The sequence below is a fragment of the Perca flavescens genome, chromosome 11 (assembly GCF_004354835.1).
Source record: "Perca flavescens isolate YP-PL-M2 chromosome 11, PFLA_1.0, whole genome shotgun sequence".
Taxonomy (NCBI): Eukaryota; Metazoa; Chordata; class Actinopteri; order Perciformes; family Percidae; genus Perca; species Perca flavescens.
Window position 1 is genome coordinate 27,430,056 of NC_041341.1, and position 21,476 is coordinate 27,451,531.

The 21,476-nt window shown below is 39.9% G+C and overlaps 1 protein-coding gene across 1 annotated transcript in view; it reads right to left on the minus strand.

Moving 5' to 3' along the window:
- Positions 1 to 21,476, minus strand: part of lrp1bb (low density lipoprotein receptor-related protein 1Bb) — a 157,185-nt gene that overhangs the window by 127,713 nt on the left and 7,996 nt on the right. The window contains exons 5-15 of the mRNA XM_028590475.1: positions 21,175 to 21,432; positions 20,108 to 20,270; positions 14,565 to 14,787; positions 12,925 to 13,117; positions 12,613 to 12,756; positions 11,137 to 11,373; positions 10,481 to 10,661; positions 5,531 to 5,750; positions 4,362 to 4,551; positions 3,046 to 3,168; positions 2,571 to 2,711 (exon numbers count right to left, since the gene is read on the minus strand). Of these exons, the coding sequence (XP_028446276.1) occupies positions 2,571 to 2,711; positions 3,046 to 3,168; positions 4,362 to 4,551; positions 5,531 to 5,750; positions 10,481 to 10,661; positions 11,137 to 11,373; positions 12,613 to 12,756; positions 12,925 to 13,117; positions 14,565 to 14,787; positions 20,108 to 20,270; positions 21,175 to 21,432 (2,073 nt within the window). The remainder of the gene's footprint in view (positions 1 to 2,570; positions 2,712 to 3,045; positions 3,169 to 4,361; positions 4,552 to 5,530; positions 5,751 to 10,480; positions 10,662 to 11,136; positions 11,374 to 12,612; positions 12,757 to 12,924; positions 13,118 to 14,564; positions 14,788 to 20,107; positions 20,271 to 21,174; positions 21,433 to 21,476) is intronic.

The window sequence follows — 21,476 nt, forward strand, 5'->3', positions numbered from 1 at the left end:
AAAAAGTTATGCACTAGAGCTTTAACTTATAGTGTAAAACATCACATTTTCAATTTCTATAGCCACAGCCAAGGAAGCTGAAATGCTGTGTTTTCTTTATATTAAAACTTCATCAATTCTCCAGGCCTGATCTCTCTCAGTCCTGTGTGTAGAGCATATTCACAGCTACTTAGTGGGATTTCATTCAGTCCACAGTTCTACTAAACTTGCTCTAATAGACCAACATAAAAGAGAATCACGTTTTAGAGGAGAATCTCACTAATGTTTCTCCTTGGTGGTTTGTCCTTTAATTGAGAGTAATGGAGTCTCCATAACATGTTTACAGTGGTCTTAAGTATATCTGTTATGTGGCTTTAGTGCCTTGATTTTTGTTTTATATTAAGCCACTTTCACATAATGACTTCCCTGGAACGAGCAACCAAGCTCCTAATTTTCTTTTCAGTTTTCAGTCATTTTACTTGAGTTACAGGAAATATTGACCATTCACTTTAATGGTCAATGTCATTAATACGCACCACCTATAAATCATATTAAATTAATGTGAGCAAATTTCCATGTAGATATTGAGACATTACTGTATGTTTGTGATAAATTACCTTTGATTTTGAGACAACCTGGTGTTTGGAAATGCCAGATGCTGCAATAGTGTGCTACTCAGAGACCAGTGTTTTGGGCAAATGACTTCAGCAATCAAGTTCTATCTTGTCATAGGCAACATTTACACCATCTGAACTACATTTTGATTGTATCCCAAGAGGTTGTGAGAAGGCTAATGTCTCTGTCTTATGACTACGAGAGACTGACCAAATTGCCATGAAGCATTTGCAATTACTTATTCAAAACACGGCAGTCCCTTTAAACGGCTGACATGCGCGTTCATCTAGTTTCAAGTCAAATTTTGGCCAGATAAATTCTCAGGTAAAACTCCATACCACCGTAAACAAACCAAGTTAGGCTATGTTAAACGTACATGATATGCCAGGAGAGCAGGTAATTGAATTTTTCAAGTCTGATAACTCTGGCAGAGGATGAGATTATGGTGCTTTGCTTCCAGAAAAAGAAAAAGAAAATGAACCAGCATCCAAGCGTCTAACATGGTGTTTATCCGACTGATTTGTTAAAGAGCAGAACCAGAGCAAAAGGGTAGACAGCAGTGTGGAGGAGGAACACTTTTCACCCTTACTTCAGTAACATTTAAGAACATAGAAGTTGACAGCAGGAGAAAATCTGCTCCCAAAAAAGCTTGTGCTTGGGCGCCTCGGTAGCTCACCAGATCGAGCGGGCGCCCATATACAGATGCTCAGTCCTCACCGCAGCGGCCGCAGTTTTGATTGGGACCTGCGGGCCCTTCGCTGCATGTCATTCCCCATCTCTCTCCCCTTTCATGTCTAAGCTGTCCTATCTAATAAAGGCAGGGACGGACTGACAATTTGTGCGTTCAAAGGTTAAGACAGAAAGAGTTAATTTCCAAGGGGGTAAGCCTCTCTCCACAACGCGTACCTCTTATGGCGCCATTTTAATGCTACTTAGCTCTCATCCGCCGTTAGCATTCCATTGACTGCCATTCATTTTGATGTCACTTTGACAGCAAATAACTTTATTTGTCCATTGTTCATTTCTAAAGAAACACAACAATGTATAAAAGGCTCCATTACCTTGTATCTCACGTTATGGCTCTGTAGCAGACGTTTTTGTAAAAATAGGCTAACGATTGTGTCATAACCACTCAACTTAATTCCTCTGTAATGCGACAGTAGTTTATTTTAATTTTTAAATATTCATTTATCGGCCATTATAAATGGCGATACCGATAGTTTGGAAAAGGCCTAATATCGGCCAGCCGAGATATCGGTCTGGCTCTATTCAATGCTAATTCTTTAAGACAAAGCAAAGCATATTATATCATCAATAATCTTTAAAATCACTTGTTTATTCAGGTTGAAGATAGTTGCAGCACAAAAGATGACAGGGAGATGTCTACATCACAATATTTAACGGCCCAAGTCAGATAGTCACAGCCTGGAACAATTTTTGGCTTACCACCCTCAGCAAATGTTTTTAGATTAGATGTTTTATAATTACAAGTTTGTGTAATTTGGGGTTTCTGTAGCCAGTGACATTTCCTTTTTTGTATTTTATTTTCAATGCAGATGTAATGGCATTGTAAATTTTTTGTTTTTATTTGAAGACTGAGGCTTTATTAATAAACACAACCCCAATTATCATCATTGGTTTTGAGATGTTACTTGCTGTGAATACAATTGTCTGATAGGCTACAGCATTGTTGCATAGTATCAGGACATCCTGCATAGTGTCTGTCGCTCACGGCTAGGGGCAAATGGCCGGATGATGGGCCTATTTGGGAGAAAGTCCAGTGCTGTTTTTTAGCCCCAGTCCATCCTTGAATAAAGGCCTAAAATTTCCCCCCAAAAAACATGTGCTTGTCTTGCTTGGTGCATGGCTTTGTGCATGTAAGTCTATCGACATGTACGGTATCTGTACATTCACGTGTTTGTGCGTTTGCATTCTGTGTGTTGGCCTGCAGCGCAGACACATTTTAGCATCCTCACAGCAGCTGTGGCTCTCCTCATCACTTCCATCCAGACAGTCATCATCTCCATCGCACTTCCACATGGCCCGTATGCAGCGCTGGTTATGGCACTGGAACTCGTCACTTTTACATCGCTGTGGCTCAAAGCCACTGCTGGAGGCTTTTGGAAAGAAAAAGTGGTGAGATAAAATTAACCAGAGACTTCCTATGAAGTATGTGTTTAGGGTTAATTATTTGCATAGCTATAATAGCATATAAAACATGTTAATAATGTCTCATGACCCCATGTGTAACTACAGGGAGTTGGCTTTCATTCCTGGACACCCACTGGGATAATTTCCCAGCTGTATTTATTTGTTTATTAGCAGATTTGCATGTGAAAAGATAAGGTTATTATTTGATCTTTTTCCCATAGGATGAAGCCAGGATTACACTATACTGGGACAGGATGATCTTAGGCCTCTCGCTCTGTCTGATTCATTATGTCCTCCTACCTGCACATGTGACATTGTTCTTCTCCAGAAGCTGGTTGTCAGCGCAGGCACACACTCTGCCTCCTGGGATGGCGAGGCAGAGGGTACCGCAGCCCCCATAATTCACACTGCAGGCGTTGTCACCTGGAGAAATAGATCCCAAATAAGGTGTCTTCCTCATTTAAAGCTACATTTTCTAAAGCCTGTCTTAAGGGCCACAGGGTTTCTGTTGTTGTTTTGTCTACTTTCCTAACTGAACAGTGTACAGCAGAGGTTCAGGGGTCACTTTAAACCCTGCAAAAATAAATCATCTCATGATACTAAACTCATTGACCGTCTTGGAGAGACATGCGAGGTGTATGTCACGTGATCTATGACAAGTGAATTATTGGGAACACTGTGGGTGAGAGACATTTGACGTTTTTATCTTTCTTGGAGGAATAATTTGTCTTTTTGGACAAAGAGGGGAAAAAAAATACTGTCACATATAAAGTTAAAGCATAAGACACCTTTGTCACTTTCATTTAACACTGAGCCCAAAGGCAGTGCCTGAGCCAATGAGATAAAGCTTTTGGTTCTGTAAGAGCCAATCACTAATACTCAGAGGACTGGACAGCCAATTAATCTTTTCGGTGACATGAACAATGGAAAAATGTCCAGCAAAGAAATATCTGTATGGTGTGAACTAGGCTGTACATGCAGAAGCCAACCATTCATCTACATCACATACTTGGCATTGCACTGTCCTACTCACACCCCCATGGCTTGAGAATGAGTCTGAAACCACAACACTGGGCCGCATAAAATTATCTATCTCCACATTAAATCCTCTCCCTTTTCTGATTGTGGAGTGGGGGTCTGAGCACTGTTTTTACATGCCTATTATGGGTTAGCAAAAGACACGCCTGCTGTGAGGGCCGATGCAGTTCTCCACCGTCAGCCATATCCGTATCCTCTCCTCATCTGTTCTTTTCAGCTTTCTAACAGCATGAATCCATCATCATTTGTTACAGAATTGAGCAAACCCCTTCAAGCCTTGGTCACCTTATTGAACTTCACACAGAAGAGCCCCAAATGATTTTAAAGTCTCTGTCACTATAGATCAATGCACTGGTTTACACCATGACATTTGACACCAAAAGGCATACATGCAAAATCTCAAGTGCAACATATATATCACATTAAGTGCTCTCTATTAAAGAAATGTGTACAGGGGATACAAATGCCTGGACACACAGCACAGAGTGCTTCTATTTTCAGTGCAAAATGTTTCTCTAGTCTGGAAGCTATGGTTCAGTGGCACTGGATGAGGAGTAAATGAATGAAAAGCAGCCAACCTTGCTGACTCTGAGCGTCGTAGACGCGCAGGCCAAATAGTGGTGGTCTCTCGCTCCGCAGCAGAGTGACATCGCCGGTGGTCAAGTCCAGCTGGAAGACCGAGGCATTCATGTACTCCGTCCAAAATATGAAATTACGATAATGAGATATTCCGAACGGATGGTTCAGCTCTTTTCCATTGTACACCACCTGGAAAATGAAGCAAACATGCAGTGTAATCAAAAGATCAGGAGGGCTACGGAAAGATGCCATCAGCAACAAAAATATCAATCATCTTAAACAGTGTTATATCTGTTTGAATATGGGCTTAGATATTATTTGATCACAGTATATGATGAATGTGATTCAATTTCTTTGCACAAATTTATTCACACGGCGCTGTCTGCTTATAATAATGTTTGCCAGAATCTTGGCATTGATTAAATAGCATTTGCAAATAATTCATTAGCTTAATATGCGAGTACAACTATAGCCGAAGGGAGCCGTTGAGAATGAAGGGCTGTCTTGTTGGCAGTTGTGGTGGGAAGAGATGCCGTTTTCAATCATTTCACTGCTTCGCAGATTAACATTGTATCATTGCTAAAATATAGAAATCTGTTTTGGGCCCTGTCATTATCATATAATATTGATCTGAAACTGTCAACCACTGTTTAATATTACAGTAACATGGCAACAGTGTGAAATGAATGTTTAGCAGGATTCTGTGGTTCTTTTCTGGGTTGTAGGGTTTTTGGAGCCAGTTTCTTTCAATATGACAATAAGTTGGACATGTAGCCCATGAAATGAACAACTGAATTAAAAGATGTAGAAGGGCCTCAGTCAGACAAAAAAATCAAAACAAACTTGATTAACAAAGCATTTGTGAAATACAAAAATTAAAAAGCCACGTTGTTGGTGAATAATTTGGCAGGTTTCTGTGTTTATTGACAATTTTTGGGTGTTAAACTACTTATAGTTGTGTTGAGAAAGTCAAATTAACACATTTAAATCAACATGTTTATTTGGTGTTGTTTTATCAGTCGAGATCTTGAATTTCACCCTCTAGTTCTCTATTAAAATCTCACAAGCAGCCTAACCCTCAAGTCTACCAGAATCACAGCTAAAACGATTCCTGCAAATGAGGTTCTATATCATTTAACTACATTGCATGATCTCTACTGAAACTCACCATTCTTCCAGTCCCATTGAGATTAATCTTCTCGATGTGATCGTAGTAGGCATCACACCAGTACATGGTACTGCTGCTGTGGTCCAGTGCCAGACCATTGGGCCACAGCATGTTTGAGGTGACGAAAATGCGGCGGTTGGATCCGTCCATCCAGGCTTTCTCTATCCGCCCTATGCTGTCATTGACCTCATCCTCTTCCCAGTCTGTCCAGTACATCCAGCTATCATACATACAGAAACACAATTATTGCACCAATAAACTGAAGTAATAAAGCCTTGCCTTAGTTCAGGCAAGATCTATAAGTCATCACCAGATCCAAACTAGCACTGATCACATTCCACATTCAATCTAAGGCAGTTCATTTCAGCTGTCTCCTCATTCATCCCTGCCCTTACTTCTTGACACACTGATGTTGGATGGCTGTGCTTGTTGCTCCCTTCATCAGCTTCCTTCTTTGATTTCTTATCAATCAATCAATACAAATGTGACAGCATGTTTCTGCAGACTTCTCTCAAAATGATGTATTTCATATCACAGTGAAATGTGTCTTGTGGGTTCTGTTCTGTACACCCACGGGAAGGCATGACTCCCCAGTGAATCTTGCACATGCTGCTTTGATTCATACAGGGAACATTACAGGGAATACAACCTGCACTGCCGAAATACAAGCATACAATCGTTAGTTCAGAAAACTAACATGACAAGAGGGTTCCTGACTCAATTGGAAATAAACTGGAATCTAGATTTTCCAAATAATCAAACATCCCTGGCAGTCAAAAAAGAGTGCATCATAGCTAAAGAAATTATTCAGGCTTAGCAAGTTAAAGTGCTGCTTGACTGCACATCGAGGCAAAGTTAAAAGTATAATTTTCCCTACAAAAAAAACAATAAAGTTTGTAGTGTCTCTTGCGTTTACCGAGAGTGCAACTCTCAGTGGGCCTGTGGTATTTGAAACGTGATTTGGTCAGTGATTTGACGTGATATTTTCTCTAGTAACCATGCCCAGGGGATTTGCTCCGTTTGAGTGTTGCTGACTGAGCCACGTTGCCCCCTGTTTCTCATCAATGATAGAGGGCTGGCTAAGGGAAGATGAAACAGAATGGGTTATGAAGGTGAATCAAGACTCCCTCTGTCTTGAAGTCATCTTTACGACCTCATGGATTATTCAGCAATTATCCACTCTCACATGCAGACACACACACCTACATGCACATGGACATGCATTGACACCAAGTCAGAGGGGCCGATGGACACCATGCGCTTGCATTGTCATGATAAGAAAAATGAAAACAGCTCTTGCATTATATTGAATAATAACCAATATGACAAATTAATATTATTTGTTTCATATTTTCATGTAGATCTGCAATGATTAGCCAATTAATCAAGATGTTGATCGACACATTGATCAACTGTTTAACTGTTTAATTTTAAACCAAAAATGGCAAAAACTTGGTTTTGGTTGTAGCTTTTAAAATGTGAAAATCATCTGGTTTGCCTACTCTCCAGTGACAGTAATCTGAATATAGATATATAAATCATTAGTTTAATGCAAGCTGTTCTATCTTCTGAGGGTGCATACATGTACTAAATATTAAATATGTTTTATAAATACAGCTAAAATTGGAAAATGAGAATAGTGAAAAAAAGACAAACAAGAAAAATAAATTGCAATCTATTTGTTAAACTGCTGTCCATGCCAATAAGTGGCAACACACATATACACACACTCATAAAGGTAATCAGAACCGACCGAAGCTGAGCAAAGCACCACTCAAAGTAAAGGTTATTTGTGTATGGATTTTTTTTTTTATGTGAATACATGTATGAGATTATATGAGATGTCTAATGCAGCACAGATAGAGACGTATGACACTGTTAAGTTGACACTAGTAGTCCTTATCATGTCAACACAGACTAGAGGCGGCAAACTGAGCAGAAAATAAGGTAGCGCGAATTCAGTTGAAAAATCAGTTGGAGAGGTACATCCATTTTACCTGAAGAAATCCTTCCAGCAGAGCAGATAGAGATCAAAGGACTGTCGGGTTTATGCTGAATGCTCCCTCACAAGCCCCAAACTAGCTTTTCTAATCAGTTGTGCTGTCAGCGGGAGGGTTGGAGTAAAAGTTATTTATCCTTATACAAAAAAGTAACATGATATTCCCCACCCTCAACACTGCTGCTACAGTATATCTGTCAGGGCTAAAATTCTGAGACAAGGCCAGCATACTAGTTCCTCATTAGTCTCACAAAGTTAGGGCTGCGTTCTCACCACAGTTGTTCCCATTTGTTTAAATTCATATTCTTTTATAGGTATAGATTTGACGTTTTAAAATCAATGTGTTTTCGGTATGCAGTCTGCACCACTGACATGTATGCGACTTGTATTTGAATGTTTGAATCTGTGTTATTGTTAGGATAGAAAACCAGACATTAACAAAAAGAAAAAACAGGCAATTTCTTATTGTTATTTAGGACTTGTATAGTAAGGTATTGATAAATGTTAGAGACAAGAGGAAGGGACACAAAAAGAAAGTATGAATAAGTTTCAGGTTTTGGCTTGGTGTATTTACCTACATCAGTGAAACAGCTGTGTATGGCAAGATGTTTGGAACAACCCTCTTGAGGCTTGAAAACTAATCTCTGACTGCTATGGATTTGGTGTGTGTTAATACGATTTAAACCTTAAAGTGTTAATCCGTAAGATCCTTAAGACCCTCAATGAATTTGAGCTTTGGAGCAGCTCCTCTATATGTTAAATACCATCTCTGCTGGCGGGGTCCTCCATATACAAATTTGTACAGGAATGGGGAGGAGGTGATGTACGAGGACTACGAAGAAACAGCTTTAAATTGGGTTGAGCTGGTAGCTCGTTAGCCACAGCAATGGCAGGTAGTTTGGGCAACAACATGAGCTCCCATTTTCTTTTACCAAAAAAACCCCACAACTCTGTACTTATTAAAATAGCAGATGTTCTCTCAGTGGAACCATGCTGGTTTACTTTAAAATGTTTTCTTTTGAAACGTGCATGATGTGATCATCAGTCCAAGCAGATGTCTGCTAAAACAGATGATCTTCAGGATTAACACTTGAAGCAAGAGGTATTTATATCCACACAAAGGCACAGCGGTCTTTGCTTACTATAACCATACTGGAGTTTATGTATTCACAACAACAAGGCAAGAGGGAGCTCAAAAAACATTTTAGTATGCCACGTCCCCTGTCAGAAATGAAATTACCATGAATCATTCCATGTCACACCACAGACATATTCTCTCTTCAAATAACTTTTTTCCTGATTCATGGTTTATAGACAACATCGGTTGTGCTTGAAATCTGGCAGTAAAAATGAACTAATTGAATACTACATTTTTTTTGAGTTGTCAATTCTATCAGACTTACTGTATGCCTCCTTACTAACCTGTGCCAGATGGTTTGTCAACACAGAACCATCTGAGAACACGACAATGGAAACTGTTTGGAAAAGGCAGGCATTAAAAAAAAAAATGATGGTTTGCATTTCTTCAAACCAATCAAAATCGTCTTTGGCAGCGCTAAATAGTCTTGGGAAGGAACATTTGCAAATCAAATATTAAAAGATGTTAACGGTTCACACAATACAGTAACGTGAGAAATTTATATCAGCTGGATACATGCTTAAACGTCATTTGCTCTTACCAGTGAATTGTCGTGTGTACTTTCATCCATAGCAATCCCGCACCCCAAATGGCGTGAACATATTCTTTGTAAATCTTTACAATCATTCCACAAAAGAGCTAAGCAGGCTTGCCTTATTGCACAATCCACATTTTCTTCAAAAACCTGCCATTCTTTAGTTTAGCTTGCTAGTTCCAAGTTTAATGTTGTTTCCCATAGAAAAGGAATTTTGAGAGCAGAAATTCACAGAGAGGGGAAGGTGAGGGGCAAAGCCTGACATCCGACAATTGGCTCGCTCACACGCCGGATGTCAGGCTTTATCCTGGAAATGTACTTCCGTTGATCCAGACAACACACACCCTAAAGCAAGCCTGAAGCTGCCGGTAGCTCCTCACCTGACGCTGATTGCTTCGGTAGGCTGGTAGTTCAGACACAAACGCATTACTTGAAGCCTGACGAGATGGATTTCCATGTAATATGTGATCCTGCAATGCTCTAGTAATATCGTGAGAATCCAGCTGCCGTGGTGTACTGTACGATTTATGAAAATAAATCACAAAAAAAAAAGACATCCTGTCCTGCCCTTGTCCAGTTTTGCAAAAAAAGACATATACTACTGTATATGTAGTTCTGCACTGGTCCAGTTTTGCAAACCTTACCTACACTACATGCACCACACCAACAAAGTTCAGTACCAGAACCAAGAAATTATCCCAAATAACAGTTAAATCACTTTCAGACCCGACCAAACCGCAAAATCAAATCAGCTTAGAACTAGCTGCTGATATATAAGCAGTAAACATGTAGGCAAAACACACACAAGGGCCCTGTTGGGACACAATGGTCAGGTGAAATAAATGAATGCAGCATGTGTACCTTAACCAGGACATAACTAAATCCAGGATTTATCTGGATCCAGGATGTAGATGCATTCTGCTGCAATACACTGGTGAGCTAAAGTGAGATCATATAAAGCATAGCTGGCAATCTTTTTACTTTGAGTGTCAAGACAATTATATTCTCACTGACTAGCAGAGCATAACATACACTGGTAACAATTATGATTAAAAAAAAAAAAGGCCTGCAAGACAGAGCATATTGTTTTCTTTCCTTTTTTTTTTTTTAACCATTTTTAACTACGGGCCGACCGTAATTAATTTTTTTTCCCATTCCTCTAACTCTACACCTACCCGTACATTTTTTACCTCACCTGTTATACACCTTTATTTGATTGAAATGGATATTAGCTACTGGCTATAGGATTTTTTTTCCACAAAAAAACAATTTTCAGACCTGTTAAGAGGATCAACCACGATGGCCCGGGGGTGTGACATATTCCCTTCCAACAGAGTCTTCCTGGTCTGGGAGGCTCTCTCCAATCTAGCAACGCTGATCGTCTTCCTGTAGCCATCGTTGGTCCAATACAAGTTTTTCCCAATCCAGTCCACCGAGATTCCTTCAACATTGTCGAGTTCTACAACAGAATCACCAAATATGCTTTCTAAGGTTTGTACAAAGAAAACATTTAAGCAAATACTGTGTCTTTGGTTGATCTACAAAACAGCAATATCTGTATTTAATGTTGTGTAAAATAAGTCTACTAGAATGAAAACATTCTGATATCATTGTGCCCAGGGTGCCACTAAAGGAAATTATTATGAATGCAATTATCAAGAAAATAATTTAAATAAAAAACAGTTTCTAAATATGCAGTACTTTCCTTCGCTTTTTTGTATATGTACTCAATTGAACAATTATTTGGTAAGAAATTGTATTGTCGTCCAGTGACAGTGATTATTTTTCTTTAACCCTGAAATGTGCGGTGCTTCATTACTGCCAAAATGTTGTGTCAGAAAAGAATTACTAACATAAAATATTGCATACGATCAGTTTAATTTATTCTAGGGAAATGCTGCAGTTAGTATTAAAAAAAAACAGTTTAGACCCACCATCTTTGAGTATCGTCTCTCTGCTGTTTCCATCTATTTTTTGTCGGCCAATAAGGAAACTGGTGGTGTCAGCGAAGTAGATATGCCCCGATTCTGCGTAGTAGTCGATGGCTCGAGGGTTGACCAGGTCCTCGATTGGCATGATGTGCTCATCGCTGGACTTGATATTCATATCTAGGCCTCGGATGACCCCGGGACGCCCCTTGCCGTAGAACAGGAAGAGATCGTTTTTGGGTTCTACAAGGCAAGAAAGGGTGGAGCTTTTTTTACTGTTATTGTCAATTAATTGGTCTAATTTATCAATGCTGATCCCAGCATTAAACCCTCTTACTGGCCACATTGTTCTTATATGTGAGCCAGAGCCAGGGCCATCCATTCACCTTAATGGAGCCAGTAATCAGTGCCAATGACTTTACTCTCCCCGTTCAATCACGCTCCTGCTACAAAGCTGCCTTGACAGTAGGAGAAGGAAAATGCTTGAGCAAACAGACAATGGCAATACTTACCTTGGCTGTGAACACTGCTTCTGATCTAAAATACACGGCGTCTGTATAGAAAAGCAAACAGAGAGGCCTAGAAAGCTGAGGCAGCTCCTCGGCAGCCCGCCAGCCGCTCAGGGGACTGTATGTTCTCGAACCCTTTGGGATCCTCCAAAGAGGCACAAGGAGGAATGAAGGAGGTCTTCCAGTGAGAGAATCAGACCTCTCCTCCGCTCTTAGCCCCTACCCGAGAGACTGGGAGGCTGGGGGTGAGGACCACACATGCCTCACTTCAATTTATCATTTTATGAGGGAGAGACCAACTACCCAGGAGACAATTAAGCATTGCAAGAGACCCAGATATCAAACCCCACGGTGAGTGCTGTATGAAGAAGCACTACCATTTAGCACCGAATCTCATTACGCTTAGGGAGACGGAAAGCGCGAGCAAGAGAGAGATAGCTGGTGTCATCAGAACATCTATGAGGGAGGGAATAAATCAAATGTGTCACGGCAAGCCTCTCAATGCTTCGTTACTCCGATCGAACAGCGGTGGGCACTCAGATTGTGTCATCAATTTGATCTTCTGCTTTTATTGTCAACTACACAACGTCCAGCAATTGATCAGACCAGCCAACAAATGCAGACAAACTTAAATCCTCATTATGGCAATAATCAATCAGGCTCGCGACAGATCGCTAGCGGAACGTCACTTTCAAATGGGTCCGTGTCCACCAGTGCTCCTCTTTATCACTGTCAGTACGTACGGCTGAGGCATGTGTGGCACAACCTTGGCTCTAATATGACACATGACCCTCACAGGCACGTCAATCTTAAAGCAAGCGCTGATGCAAAACGGTCTTTTCAAGCACAAGTCAGGATGCTTGTTCATTAAGAACAAGAAGCACTGCCAATGACATCATATGAACAAGGATATGTACTAAAATACACAATGACGCACCTATTTAAACCCAGGGCAATTATAATATGTACTGACTTTTACAGGACTGTCCATCAGAGCCCAGACTGTAGCCAGTACGACAGCGGCACGTTCTGGACTTGTAGCTGGCACTCAGAAGGCAGATATGGGAACATCCACCAGGCTTTCCATATGAAACTATTTCACATGCGTGACTCCTGACTGTGGACATAATCAGAAAAGACAGAGAAATCATTATAAGCCAATGAAGCATCCTCCGTCTGCATTTACACAGACTGCAGCATGTGAGTCACAAGATGGGGACGATTTTGCCACACACTTGCACATGTTAACCTATCTATATAAAAAATTAAAAACAATGTCCTGTACCTTTTGGCTGAGTGAGCTTGTGGTAAACACGGAGTCCTCTCGTATTCCCAAGGCTGGCTAGGGTCCTGCTCTCTGCTGTGAGGTTGAACCTGTGGATCTGTAGCAGCTCCACAATGGAACTCCCTTTGGAGGGATCAGAGTGGGTAGCATAAAGGTAGTCCTCAAACAGAGCTAATGCATAAATGTACGACACCTGAAAAACAAGAACATCCATGGTGTTTTTTGGTTGTTTTTACATCATCCCTGATGCAAAAGTATGTAAAACCACAAAGGGAACATGGAGAAAACAATAACACAAATAAATTAACGTTCATAATCATGCAGAAAGCACGAGGGCGGGTGGGAGAGGTGGTAGGGCTGTCTGTACATTGGGCAGACCACACAGGGTCAAAAGCTGGACTCTGACACCACATCCTCCATGCTACATTTAGCAGGCTGACACCCACACAAAGTGACATGGCTGGATGAGCTGTGTTCACAGGAAGTACACCTGAGCTCACTGGGTCACACCTTAACATCAGGGGCACCAAGAAACATGCGCCAGAGTAAATAAATAAATAACAAAGAAACCACTCAACCGTCTGTCTCTATGGAATATGGCCTTGGTACTCTATTTTTACATGGGAACGTTCAAAGCAAAAATGTGTGTATACTATACTTGCGCCTTTACCTACAGAATATGTAATGCATGATATTTGGTTCTTGCTGGAATTTAAAATGATGCAGCAGCCATGTGTAGCCCTCAAGTCTATATATATATATATATATATATATATATATATATATATATATATATATATATTATTATTTTTTTTTTTGCTGATTAAAATATACCAATTTCAAGTACAGGGTCCAAATGTGGAAATTTTGGTAAAATATGAAAAAATATAAAGTACTTGAAATTAACTATATTTGGAAAATGACATATAACGTAGTAAAGTAATTTAGTGAGTAAAACTGTGAGCAAAGTTATTACTTCTGAGCACTGATACCATTGGCTATGACAATGGTATCAAAAATACATAGTCTAAGGAAAGATGCAGAGAGGAGCTGCATGGCATTTGTAATGTAGATGCAATGACATAAGGGTCCTCTGTCTACCGCGTCACCCCTGTGAAGGAGGCAATATTATGCAAAGAACACCTGCATACAAATTAAGGTGTTTGACATGTACATTTTCCCTTCCTCATAAAGGGTGAGTATCTAGTCCAAGTTGCTGGAAAAGGTCTTTTAATGAATAGTCATAATCTGTGATGAAAGGTTTCAAGGGTGTACCACAGGAAAGAGACTATTTATACACTCATTTGGAAGACAGACCCACATGTTCCTCAATATCTCAATTTAATGAACCATCTATACCCCATTCAAAAGACCTTTTCTATGAAAATGAAGAGTGAATTATAACAAGCAATTAATATACCACCTGTCTTGCAGTGATAAAGCACGGTGCCCTAATCTGAAAAGTAGAAAACCCTCTCATGTAACAATTTGGAGCTTCTCAAATGAAGAGGAAGACAGTAGTAATAAGAGAAGCTAATTGTCTGGTCAGATTCCCACTGATGTTTGTCCACAATGGCTCCTTATGATGTGGAGCCCACGCAAGACAAAATGCAGCGCTTACAGTGAAATGTGACACTCACTTGGCTCCCATGGATAATGGTGTGCCTGTTCCTGCCGTGGTAATCCACCACATCGATGTAATCCAGGTAGGCATCTGCCCAGTACACCAGCTTCTTGACAACGTCCAATGCCACAGCAGTGGGCTGCTCAATTTTATAATCCACAAGCCACGTCCGGTTGGTGCCATCCATGTTGCAGCGCTCCACCTTGGCCACATTCCCATAGTCAGTGAAGAAGAGCATTCTGTAGAAAGTGGGAGTGATTAAATGATTAACTGCTGTAAGGGATGTTGTCTAGAGAGTAGATTTTCATTCCTTGTCCAGATCTTCTAGGATCTAGTACTTATAGAAGAAGTAAATCACAACCAAATACTTCTCTTTACAGTACACATTTGTGAATTTCTCCGGCTTGTTTGGTGTGACGGTGCATTTACCTCAATTTCATGAAACAGATTGACACTTTGCATATGAAGCCTAATATGTTATTTTAGGTTGCAATTGGCTGCTCATTGAACCCCTCTGCCAAGCAGCAATTGTCCAATCGTAGCTTAGCAAACGTAACAAGGCACAGCAGGTCTTTCCAACCTTTGATTTGTCCACATGTTGAAGCAGTGTGCATGAGGCTGTAGTAAGACAAACATGGAACATTTAAAGCGTTTAGGGGTGAGGTGTTATTTAGCATTTCCAAAACCAAAAACACAAGATAAAAGTTTGTGGAATTAATTAAACTGTGTTTATCTGCTCCAACGTCAAATTGGCTATAACATCACCTACAGAAATAACGTAATGTTACTTGTGAGGCCAAGAGTTAGCATATCTTTATCTAAGTACATTTTTTTTATTCTATTACAGTTTTGATTAAACTGAAGTCACATTCACAACTGACACGTTGTGTGGGAGCCGGTCTAAAGTGTAATTATAGAGTTTAGGTCCATGATCATTGACAGTAGCCTAAGTAGCGGTTTACGTTTAGTTTGCCAAAACATTGGTTAGTCCACATCTGCAAAGCCTTTTCTCTTAACAGGTTTAAACTGAAAGAGACTGTTACGACCAAAACTAACAATGATAAAGCATGAATGTAATGTCTGTTTTGCTTGCCTAGGTATTCAAAGGTAAGTGTGCAGAGTTATGTTAGAATGGATAACCATCTCTACATTTTTTATCATACGTATACTGTAATACTAGGGCTTACTAGCTCTACACTGCAATACAAGAACAATGCTGTTTCTTTATTCAAAGTCTTCCACATGGTATATACAGACTTTCTTTAACCTGTTGGCCTTAGTCTTCTAACATGATATCATGTAGCAATCAAATGCACATTTAAGACCCCATGCATAGTTCATTTTTTATTTTTTTTATTTATTTATTTATTTTTTATTTTTTTTAAAAGGAGTCAGCCGCATTGACATTTTACAAACATAAATTACAAGCCTGGTTTTGTCTAAATATGTCTGAAATCAAGGATCCATTGTTTCAAGAATTAGCAAGAAGAGTGCTAAATCTGACCCCCTTGTCATTTCTAACTGATTATGTGCTGTGTGAAAGATGGAAAGGCGTAGCTACAGCAACTAAGGGAGACCTGCTTAAAAAATGGTCTATCTTGTTCAAATGTAACTGATTCTACACGCCTTTCGCAGACATTTTGTAATTATCTCATCCACATTAAGGGAGCAGTACAGTGATGACAATTACTAAGATTATTGATAGTTTTGGTGACCCTCGGTCTAATCTACATACATTGTGTTTTTGAAATCAACATCAAAATTCCAGACTGGAATATTTAATCTAATAAAAGAATCTGGTAACTGTACAAATAGACAGCCACCCTTTTAGGTTGCCAGAACAATTATGATCAGGTGTGACATTATGAGTAGCTATGTGTCAGCAAAGCTCTACCCACAGCCTGACCCAGTCACAAAAGTTCCAAACATATACTTGTTTCTCAAAAGGAAATTAAAGAAGCTACAGCAGCATAAAACTACTGCCTGCACCTTCCTCTCATTGGTGCAGATATACAGTACACCTGCTGTGGGCCTGCACATGTGAAAAAGAATGGCTTCTCAGACACCCTGCATCATGTTTTACTTAACACTTGAGCCTCTATGTGGAGAACATTTACATGGTTTTAGCATCATTTAAATTGTCTTGATGCAGATTCTAAATTTTTCTTTTTGAAGCAATAATGCACAAAACAATTGTATCATATAGATTAGAGGACTTCTACCTTGTTGGGAAGAAAACTACATGAACAAAAGGTAATCAGCAGATAATTCCAGAAAAATATTTTTCACAACACTGGACATTGACTGATAGTTGGAGCACAAGATACACACAGTAGTGATGGTAATACAATTAAATGAAAGTATTTATTAATACATCTATTATTATCTATTGTTTTAAGCTATCAACCTGCTAGGGACTGCAGATGAAAATTAGCCTGTATGGCTAAATCTGGCACATTTACATGTTGGACTCTGTACTCATGTTGATTAATGTGCGTTGTTCCTTAAATAAAGAAATCAAAAAATATATATATAATGGGACAACTCAATGGTGGCTTACAAAATAAAAGTAGGCATAACAATAAATACAAAAATTAATAAAACAATACACAAAAAAGGAGTTTAGAATGAATGTTAAGTTAAAGTAGATTTAAAAAAAAAATAAAAACTGATTCAGAATGTTTGAAACGCCTTAAAAAATGCACAGTGAGGCTGCCTCTCTGATACATGGAAGTTCCATTACCTGGAGGCAACTGCAATAAAAGCAGCATTTCCCATTTCTTTGTGGTAATTTTAGGGACATTTAGAAGGCATGCTGCAGAGGACCTTGGGGTATGTGAGTAGACATAAAATGATAGACAATGTGTGATGCACAGAGGAACCAAACCATTTTGTACCTCAAAAGCTGTGAAGAGGGCATGAAAATCAATTCTAAAAGAAACAGGGAGCCAGTGGAATGGAAGAGCAATACTGAGCAGTCATGGAAAACATGTGCTATGTGTAGTCTCTAATGTGTTACTTACAGTAGGGACTGAATAACATCAGACAAATAACTGAAAAGTCCTTTAACTCATGGACTGTGACTTTAAGTATTCAAAACTGCTCAGGTCTGCACATACAGTAATTAACATGGAAGGCTTGCCATGCTGTCTTGCTGTGGCTCTGTGAGGACGGAGCTCCAGCAACCTCCAATGATAACGAGCTTCAGCCGGAGAGCGGCAGGAAGCCGACTTAATCTGCACAAGTCAAGCCAGGGGAGAGATGGGTTGCCCTTTGACCCCTAGACCAGGCTGTGCTGAAAAACTGTCAGCGTCAGCAAGGAGCCCAGCTCCCCAAACAGGTGCAGCTCCACATGGCATACAAATGATAGGATTTCTGGGATTAGGATGGCGCTGATGCTGTACTTGTGCTTTCTGCAGCTACAATGAGATCCATGTTGGAATTCTGGAAATGAGCACCCCTGATCAAATAAACTGCATGGGACCAGTGAATAATAGTACGTGTCTTACAGTGAAACCGAAGACTGAATAGACACTGTCAGAACTGAAAATACAAGACAAAGTTGTTTTCTGATTTTTCTTTAGGCGGTAGATTCCTGTCCATTTTATACAGCAGTTTCCTTCATGTGTTCCTATTTGGCAAAACAAATAATTAGTATTTAAAATTCATTTCCAGGGGACCGGGATGATTCCGCGCATGGAATGGTGTGGAATCTTGATTAACACACAGTTACACACACCAGTGAACTTTATTTTTTATTTTGATATCATCTAGGCTTAACTAATAGTTTCATAGTAGAGGAAAACAGAGTCCTTTCCAGTCATTGATATAAACAGTAGTATTCACTAAACTAAAATAGGATTTACAGGTAGCATGCATATTAGCTGATGGGCAAACCATACATCAACCATCAATCAAATCAAACTCTCCTCCGAAAAGCTTTTTAAAAAATGCAGAAGAAAGGAATGTCAATCGAAGGCATTCCTATAGCAAGGTAAAAACTTAATCTGATAGTAAGAAAGACAGAGCAAGAATAAAATAACAATGAAAATGGAGGGCAAAACCAGAGCATACTCTACAAACACTGATCCTCAGTGTGCTGCTATCTACAGTAACACCTCCCTGATTTCTTTTGTTTTCACTCCATTGCTCCAGGCTGACAGACCTCGCTCAGGCTCGCTTCTTCAGAAACAGCTGTACCCGTATCCCACCAATTAGAGGCAGGAAGAGGCTTTAGAAAAATGTATATCTTATACAGACAATGTAGCCAGCAGCCTGCATGTCCAGCTCCCTTGTGGACCTCTGTATACACAACAGAATGGTGTATGTGTGTGTGTGTGTGTGTGTCATGTGTGATTATGACAAATCCACTGAAAAACCACCCTTACCTGCGTTGTATATGAGGTGACTCAGTGGGAGCAAGCTTAAATAGAAACTCTAAGGTAAAAGTATATTCACCATAAGCCATATTGTTTTACAATGGCCGACTAGCATTTAATGAGAATGCAGAGACGCTGTCAACCACATCCAAACTCTCCACATCATTAGGAAACCAGCAGCTAATTATTTTTGATTAGCTCCAAAGGCTTATAGTAGTAACACAATCTGTTGAAGAAAGTACAGTTTATAAACTAGAAATTCACAAACAAGCAATGCAGTTTAGCTTTAATCAAATTAATTATATGTTAAGATTCAAAGTTTACATTGTCTTGGCCTCATGGGGGCTGGGCATGACACGGTTAACAGCTGGTGCACAGCAGCAAGATGCTTCTAATGTTATTGATGTTTGGAGGCGGTCATTAGTGTGCTACAGGCTCTTGTATGAAAAAAGGTGTATCACTATAATTACTGAACCAGGTTCTCTAAAATCTCTATAAGAAAAGGTGTATCATTCCAAACATGCTCCAAGCTTGGTGTCTGTGCTTGTGTCCTCGCAGGGCAGTCAAGGCTTTGAGCTACTGAAACTGGTTCACATTATGGTACAGTTGCTTCATGAAATGCAATGCATTTACTTACTTTCTTTTTCTTCTTCTGTTTTTCTCTGTGTGATGACACAGGGAACTGCTAAGAACCATAGCCTACATGATAAGTCCTGTGCGACCGTCAACGACATGCTGTAAATGTTTCACTTTTCACTGTGAGCAGTGTGGAGATATTTTTTACTCCACAGTTGTTCAGCTTTTTTGTGATCTCCACAGAAATAAAAATCCTTTAATGGAAAGTCCTGCAGGGGCCTTTTCTACTGTGGGATGTGGGGTGAAATCAGTGAATACAAATGAATGTCTCGACAGTAGAAGCTGTCTGAAGCATCACCAGCTATACACCAAATTACACAGCTCAAAGAGAGGAGGGCTGAGTCAAAAGACAGGGAATCATTTAAATCCCTTCATTGTAACTCACTCACATTCTACCAGACAAGTCAAATGTTATGCATAGCGAAATAAAAATTCACTCTTCTTCAGTGATTTTTTTTCTTTCTTTAACAAAAGATGCATGATGATAAATGAGCTTTGCTGTGCTTTCAGAGATGGTGTATTACACAGGCTGCAGAACACTCACCCCATGAGAGGATCCAGAGCTATTCCTTTAGGATTCATCAGGTCTAGTTGTAGGATAGTAACACACGTGTCCCCAGCATGGTCACAGACAAATATCTTGTCAGTGACACGGTCAACAAAATAGAAGTTTCCCGTCAGCCAGTCAATGGCCATGTGCTCCACATCTGCCAGGGCAAACAGGGGTTAGAGTTGTATTTAAAACAGTGAAATAACAATGAAGAATCAACTTGAATACATTTTTTCAACACTTTCCATGACTACCCCAGAAACTGATATACCATCTTTTAGTCCCTAGCCCAGCTCCAAGAAAACTGGGTCCTACTCTTCCCATAATGCAACTCATTATCATGTTATGTAAGACCCTTCCAGCCTGGTAAATGTCCACACCTTTCAAATTCCAAAGGTTTCTGTTAAAAAATATCTAGACTCCAAGCTCAAGCTGCGATAACCTTGATGTCAAAACTTTAAAAGCTCTACCGAGAGCCACAGAAGACATCATACAAAAGCCTTTGAAGGCAGAGTAGTAGTCAATATGAGGCGTACACTTACTTGTGAACAATTTGTGCAGTACTAAGAATTCTGATTGGCTGGTTGGTTTCCATTATGGTTTTGCAAAGGACAGTATAACCTGACACCTCTGATGCAGGTCTAACTGAATGCACCTTTTTAAACTGTAGGTAATGACAGCATTAGGTTAGGTTTTTGACTCAAATAGCCAGTGAAAACCATACATATTTAATAACAGGTTTGATATTTGTGAAAATCTGGACAAAAACAACTAAAAGGAGGAGAAAAGAGCACTTTTGAAGTAGCAAAGCTGGCGTAGACCGCAGGTTGGAAGGACAGCTGTAGGGGAAAGGTGAGTGGCACAAACCGCTGAGGCTAACCTGCCTTTAACCGCACAGATAATGAAAAGATATAGCGAGACAGCTCACAGGTAAGAGTGTGAGAGGGCATATAAAAGATTCACGATTTTGAGAGTAGATAATCACTCACGTTCATCAGAAAAGTAAGGAAATGAAAAGCAATACTGTAAGATAAAGGAACTATGAACAGATGAAAACATACGTTGCAAACTTTGTTGTGTTCTTATTTCCTGTTCCCGTGTGAATCCACGCAGATTCCTCGTTTCAGCACAGCGGAGTTGCCCAGAGGACTCTGTAGACAGAGCCCAGCATACACTTTCCTGGTTGTGCTGGAAATCTAATGCCAGTGTTCCATTTACACTCAGAGACCTTAGGGGCTGGAGGCCTGTTCCATTTAGATGGGTGATGACAATACGATCTGAACCACCAATGAGAAGCATTGGACGGCTGTCACCAGGATCTGGAGTGAAAGGGAAAATATGGAAGGTATTATTTTGACAACAA